General features: G+C 45.5%; 1 protein-coding gene across 1 annotated transcript; it reads left to right on the top strand.

Moving 5' to 3' along the window:
- Positions 1-7: 7 nt before the first annotated feature.
- Positions 8-7,475, top strand: LOC105557723 (trafficking protein particle complex subunit 8). Its single transcript, XM_012005039.1, has 11 exons — positions 8-867; positions 1,455-1,896; positions 2,109-2,354; positions 2,502-3,026; positions 3,134-3,653; positions 3,748-3,933; positions 4,000-4,737; positions 4,815-4,986; positions 5,100-6,177; positions 6,272-6,531; positions 7,037-7,475. Exons 1-11 carry the CDS (start codon positions 711-713, stop codon positions 7,057-7,059), a joined length of 4,347 nt encoding a protein of 1,448 aa, XP_011860429.1. The 5' UTR covers positions 8-710; the 3' UTR covers positions 7,060-7,475.

Here is a 7,475-nt window from a genome sequence, read left to right as displayed (position 1 = left end):
CCATGGTGGAAATACATAAGGTGTGCTCTTGCGCATCGTTTTGAACAGCCAATGAGAAGTTGCTCCCAACGGTGTCCATATTGTGGCGGTTAAATCAAATCGAGCGTTCTATAAGCAGTTATAAAGTCATATATCTAGTGCATTTATTGTGTGGAAATATAAAAAGCAAAGAGTAATATGTATTTTATACGTTTTCGCGCAACGATTATTTTTTAATTTCAGTTTCCATATATATTTATTGACAAAGTATATTTTTTAAATGTAGGAGTCTGGTGTCCATTCTATGGGTTGCTATAGCAACCCATAAATATAGACAATATAGACACCGTTGCAGATTCCCAGGTATCGATATATCGACTTAAAATGGAGACGCTTGGGAGCTGCGCAGAACCGGACGAAAATTGGTATCGGTAACGAGCACACCTTATGTATTTCCACCATGAATGTATGTACGTTTGGTAGAGAGGGAAGAAACAGCTGTTCGGGGGTGGAAGTCGACATGTTTATCGGCGCAACCGCGCGGGGATGCGTTGTCGTTCCGGGGCATGTACGACGTCGACTCGCGAGATAACGACGGCCGAGAATAATGTGATTGCCGAATGTAGGACGATCGCGAGTCGGTGGTGAGCGCGCTACGTCTAGTGCTACGTACGTGAGAAGCGCGGCTCTCCCGCGGGTTATGTCTGTCGTTTGCCCCGCGCGCAAGAATCATGGCGCAGTGCAAGTTAACTCCGCGGGAGTTTATTGGCAACGCTTTCTCCCCGCAAATTGCCGTGGTCTGCTCGGTCGCGGCCGACGCCGCGTGCCAAAAGAACAATCTGTCGTTCGTCGAACTGCTCCAACCGTTTTGCAAATTAAACACCGAAGGTGAGCCAGGGGGACCACACGTTTACCCGTTCGCCGAGGATGCGCGCACATTATTGTACAAACTTTACGTTATTATTCAATAGACAGTTGTAACGAAAATCAGACCTTTGATCAATTTGGTCAATACGGTGTTTAATTCATTGATATTGGAGTCGCCATAAGTGGGACCACAATGGTTTTCCACAATTTCCTTGGTTTATCTTTTACGGCATCTCCTCAGAGCAGTAGCTTATGCCAATTAATCTAGAACAATGTATGCTCTGAAGAATACTATCACATTAGCATCTGCAAACACCAAGGGAAATATTGCCATATTTTAAAACATTCAAGAATCATGTGTTGAATGAATGGAGAAGCGTTTGAAGGGAATTAAAGAACAATTTGAAACATTTAGTTCATATAAATTTCCTATGGGGTTTGACACTTGACGGACTCGTCATTAAAGACAACTAATTTTCACACGTGCTCTTTCAATGGTCTCATCTCTGTTGCTTGTACACCGAAAAAGGATAGAAGCTGCTTTCAATGCGCGCTCCACGCACGCCAAATCTTTTACAATCTTGGCAAGTTGTTAACAATGTCCGCAGGTCACTTCAAGGATCCCCAAGGCAACACGATAGCGATCAGAAATCTACGTCTTTCCATACAAGACATTAATGCGCGGCCGCCAGAACCGAGTCTTGCCAAAAAATTGTTGAACGAGGCCGTGAGCTCTGCCCTGTGCGAACGTACAACCATGGTTCACATCGGCGCGACCGAGCTAGATATCCCCGTCTCCGTTCCCTGGTTCGAGGCGTGGAGAGAAACGTTTCTCAGCGTCCAGTTCCCGTCGGATCACGAATTCACGAAGCATCTGCTTGCGTGCATGATTGTCGTCTCTACAGCGGAGGACAAGCCGCTGGAGAGGATTCAGACTATGGGGGCGCAATTGCATCAGAGTATACCGGGAAAGTTGCCTAAATGGTTTAACAATAATGCCCTTAGGTATTACATCTTAGTTCACGACGCCCTTCAGGATGACAGAAATAAGTAAGCACACTATACGTGTATCCTTCTTAAAGTTTGTACGAATATCTTTGCACCGTATATACTTGTACATATAATTAAATTGAATGACGTTAAAGAAGAGAGAAACTACAAGCTTACTAAACTTCCTGATGTCGATTGGCGCTTGAAGTTAAATAAGTCAGTTTTTCTTTTACAAAGAGACATATATAATTTCGTAAAATTTCATTTTTCAGAGCAGAAGCAGTTTTTACAGACATGAAGACTATTTATGGTGCTAATAATTCCTTTCTACTGCAAATGAACTCGAGACCGCCCGGCCTTTCCGATGACAATACGCACTTGCCCGATCCTTGGAGTCAGTTTTTGACAAAACATTCGGAATTGGCCGGTGGTAGCGAGCAGAACAGCTCCCCTCGTACACCTGCGGACATAGGTGGAGTGTCAGCCATGCCGAGCGAGCTGACTACGGAGACTGAAAAGTATGTTTTTGTACATTGAAATTTATGATTGTAATTAAAATCATTTCTATTACTAACAGGATACAGCGAACTCCTTAAGGATCTTACGATTTTTTTTTATTTGCGAGTATTTCAGAGATGTGTAATCCATAAAAATTTCCACTGCAGAACGAGTCAGGCCGGAACGCCACTAGTCCCGCACAACTGTGTCGCATTGCCGTCTCCAGATTTAACGGAATTAGTTTCCGGAATTGACACGATTAGTCTCTCATCCGAAATATCCGACTCGACGAATGCGAATCTAGAAGTGGGACAAGAAGCGGTTCCAGTTACCGTTCACCCACTCAGTCCGGACAACGAGAAATCACAGAGCTTCGTTCCTGCGGCCAATATCAAGAGTCAATCCATTAGCACTAACTCGCCGATAAATACAAACGTCTGGGCTGATTCTCCGAACTACGTAGTTGCTCAACACGGTGCTCGTCTCTCCACTCAAGATCTAGAAAGATTGCGGACGTTAATAACGGAATTCTGCCTGCGAAGCCTGCTGCCTTATGTAGAAAAGCAGATTGGCCTATTGAACGACGTGATTTCAAACAAGAGGGTCAGCAGATCGCTGTTTAGCGCCACAAAAAGGTGGTTCAGTACAAATAAGCCTGGCGTTCCAGGTTCGGCGCCGTCAAATGCCGTAATGTAAGCGAAAATCACGTTACATTGATCCTTAAAGAAAAGGATGGCGCTTGACGATTCTTATCTCGAAGTTAATTATATCAACGCGACATAATTCGTTTGCGTTTCAGTTACACAACGGAGTCGCCAGAGTTGCAGTTACGGCGTTTGGGCGACCTGTGTTTCATGTTCGGCCACTATTCGCTCGCTTATCAGGTTTACCACAGCGCGAAGCGCGACTTCGCCGCGGATCAAGCTTGGGTATATTACGCGGGCGCCCTTGAGATGGCCGCTCTGAGCGCTTTTATGCACGGCGAGACCAACAGGAAGACCATCGAGTACATGGACGACGCGATATTAACATACGCGAATAGCTGTAAGATGCCGCAGTTTGCTACGAGGGCAACGTTACTCAGCGCCGAGTGTTTGAAAGGCCGCGGCTTGTACGGGGAAGCCGCGAAGCAGCTGATACGGATGACCAGCGAGGATTCCGATTTACGTTCGGCCTTGCTGCTCGAGCAGGCCGCTTATTGCTTCATCGGTCCGAAGATGATGCGCAAATATGCCTTTCACGCGGTTCTGGCTGGACACAGATTCTCGAAGGCCGGTCAACGAAAGCATTCCCTGAGGTGTTACCAGCAAGCGTATCAAGTAGGCATGAACGTATCTCTAGTGCAAACGTCGCGTTTTGCTTCAGAAACTTTGTAAGAAACTCCCTTACGTTACAAATAACATATGACACCAGGTATATTATGAGAGAGGCTGGTCTTTGGCAGAGGATCACATCCATTTTACGATCGGTAGGCAGGCGGCGTCCCTGAAACAAGTCTCCGAGGCGGTGAAGGCGTTTGAAAAGTTACTTAATGCTTCTAGTAAACAGCACGCTCCGCAGCAGGCGGCATTTTTGCGAGAATTTTTACACACTCATAACGTGAGTATAACACACGGCGATCAAGGTGGATACCGATGGACTTTTTAAATCCATGGCCGTGCACAGTTGTTGCAGGAAAACGGTGCGAGCTGCACGGGTCTTCCTATTCTACCCTTGCCACTGTTGGATAACAATAATATCAAAGTGCTGTACGGTCCGTTGGGCAGACAAACCGAGAGCAATATTCCAGCGAGTCACGTCACGTTCGCTGAAGAGACAGACGACGCGAGGTGGTCGAGGATGGAAGAGCTGCTGATTACCGAGGCGCAAGGCTCTCCGCTCATGATTTTTAAACCGACGGTCGCGCTGTACTCCAGAACAAGCAATAACGCTGTAAAACCCAACGCGGTTCTAGACGAACCGGTGCATTATTCCATCGAGTTGCACAATCCGCTGCACGTCCCTCTACCATTGTCGGACGTGACCCTATTGTGGTCGTTCACGTGCAATAACGAGACCGTCACGAATGAGACAGAAACGATCGACCGCTCAAGCCCGGTCGAGTCGGACGTCACGGACGCGATTTTGTTGCAACCGGCGTGCAAACAGAATATCGTATTGTCTTTAACGCCCAGGCGAGTGGGCGAATTGAAGGTTCTAGGTATAAGCTACAAATTGTCCAATCCGGTGCAGACGATGAACGATCAACCGGTTGCAAATTCGACCGTTATCGTCGCCGGTAAGAGATTGTTCGAGATTACACCGCCCAGGTTGAAAAGTGTCAAGGAGAAACCCGGCGTGAATGTGTACGGGAAAGATTATAGGCTGGAGATGAATGTGATAGAGAAGGCGGCATTTATGCAGGTACATTCTCGTGAGAAGTGACGTTACGCGCTGTGCAAAACGTAGATAGATAAAAATTTCCGCTCTTCTTTTCGCAGATACTCTTCACGAAGCTGTCGCCAGAAATGCTGTGCGGCGAAGTACAAAAGGTGGAGGTCACGTTAAAGAACATAGGTAACGCACCGTTGACCAACATACATATTGCGTCCACCGACGCCAAACTATTTACATTAGGAAACACGGAGACCATCGATACACTCGGAAACGATGGTAAGCATCTTTAGGACATACTTCTTGTCACTTTGTTTCTGTCGGTGAGACAGCTTTGTATTTCTCTCCTATCCAAAGTATCTGTTTTCATCGAACAATATTAATATTTGCAGATTTAGTTGCGAAGAAAAATAGTAAATCGGTTACAAAGGTGATATTACCGGCCTCCAAGAATGGTGTGTTAAATGTAGGCGAGACTCACAAAATGCCACTTTGGGTGCAAGCACCCCACGTGAAGGGTATTCACAGATTAGATATGCTCTTCTATTACGAGAGCGTCGAGTCGAACGCTACTTCGAAGCACCGTTTGTGCCGACACACCTGGCAACTAACGGTGCTGGACTCGATACGAATTACCGCGGTTGCCGCCCGAAGCGGACTGTTCAGGGACGACTCGCCGACGTTAAATTTAATCATGTCCGTTAAGAATACCAATCAGGTTCACGATCCATCCATAAATGAGATCATCCTGTCCCAAGTGTCGCTACAGAGCACCACGTGGTCCGCGTTTCATTCCTCGGTTCTGCCGCCGAGCGTGAAGGTTCAACCTCAAGAGGTATTTCATCTGATGCTGAAGCTAAAGAAGAGCAAGACCGGCGGCGAGTCGACCATTTCTGACGTGTCCTTGACTCCTAACAAGGGCAACAAGGCGCTGCTCGACAGTTATCCGTTTATCAACTTTGTACAGAGACGTTACATCCAGCCGCTGGACGTGAGCGAAAGTGCGAGCGACGCGCAACAATTTCAGCCGCAGCAGAACGCCGAGAGGAACTCCGCGTCGGATATCGCGGCGTTGAATTCCACGCTGATCGTCCGGTGGTGTGCTAACGTGACGGAGAGCGGTGTTATCACTCGTACGGCGGTCGGGCAACATCACCTCGAACTCGAGCATTTAAACAAGACGTATAAACATCCGAGGGAACCACGTGCCGAGCGTAGCGAGTATGGCGCACGCCTGAAGGTCTTCGGCCCGGACCGGAACGTATCGAATGCAGTGGCTGTCCCGCTTAAAGACCCCCTGTGGGAAGCGGAGTATCTGAAAAGTCTAATCTCTTTTTCCCTCAGTCATCAAAGGCGGACGACGCACGATTTTCAGCGAAGCCGATTGTGCGTTGTTCCCGTGACGATGTATCTGCAAAATCACTCGCAGGCGCGAACCGACGTTAAAATAAGCACGATAGGTACCAGCAGGTGAGATAGAATATCGATAATATAATGTACAAAGTACTACATTACTTAAACTCTTCATCATTCCGCGCTATATTCATGTAATCCTCTTTTGCAGCGAGACTCATCTTCCGAATATCAAATCCCAACTGTATTCGCCGCAAGCTTCGACGTACTACAAGTACGCCGGCCACTCGTTAATTTATTCCGACGTCGAAGCGCACACGAGCAATACCGTAAAGCTGCACGCCGTGTTCTCCAGCGCGGGGACGTACGACCTGGCGGCGCGAATAGAGGTCTCCGTGAAAGTTGTAAATAGCCTGGAATACGTCGTTCAGAAAGGCAAAATGGAGAGTATATGCATCATTAGTGACAGCAGTATGTAGATTAATGTCTATATATATATATAATCCCTGATGGAAATATTTTGCTGAAAATATACTATGAAAGTACTGTGAAATAGATGAAGAGTGAAATGAAAGCTGTTGAAAAATTAATGAATGTGTCCTAAGGTAAATCAGATTTTCCCATATGAAATTCAATGGTCTGACATACAAGGAAAGTATACTGTTGAAAAGTTAAAAAAATGATAAAATATTAGATGTTACGAAATTTATCGAATTTCACTAAAAATCGTGAATACTTTTTAATGATAAATTGCTGAGATTATAACTGGGTCAATTGAGAGGGATTTCAGCAAAATATTCCTATCAGGGATACGCGATTACAGTCATTAACAGATAACAGAAGCGCTATTTTTAGTGTAACTCGGAATCATTCCTTGTCAGTGTATGTACATACGCCGTGTGTTGAAAATTGTTACATTATATTACAATTGATATTTTAATAACGTCAACATATTTTTTACCTGATCACGTTTCAGCGTCGATTGCTTTACGTGGATAACTTTTTGTACTTCGATGGGCGAATGTACGAGTGTGATACACAATCAAGCCAGAAAAACTTCCCGTCTTGGGATCGATTGCGTTTAGTTGGTTTCATTAGTGTGATTACTGAGCTCTTTTACGATCTGTTAGTCTCGCGCTACCTCACGGATATGAGTCTACGAGCAAGCAATCGGGTACGTGAATTAAGGCAGGAACTTTAAAGTTTTTTCTGCCATGTTGCGTTTAATTAATAGCGAATTCGGTTGCTCGCACTAGTGCGCACTGAGCGCATACCAAGACTTGTTTATAGTCCATTTTTATTTAAAAAAATGGTCTGTACAGCATTCATACGGATTACACAATACTCTTTAAACATGTATTTAAGGTAAAGTTAAATATAAGAAACTAGTAAGAATATTCTTAAAGTCGCCAGAA

The sequence above is a fragment of the Vollenhovia emeryi genome, unplaced genomic scaffold (genome assembly GCF_000949405.1).
Source record: "Vollenhovia emeryi isolate VEMERY1.0 unplaced genomic scaffold, V.emery_V1.0 DF939427.1, whole genome shotgun sequence".
NCBI lineage: Eukaryota > Metazoa > Arthropoda > Insecta > Hymenoptera > Formicidae > Vollenhovia > Vollenhovia emeryi.
Note: the sequence above shows the minus strand (reverse complement) of the source record. Positions and strands in the feature narration are given on the sequence as shown.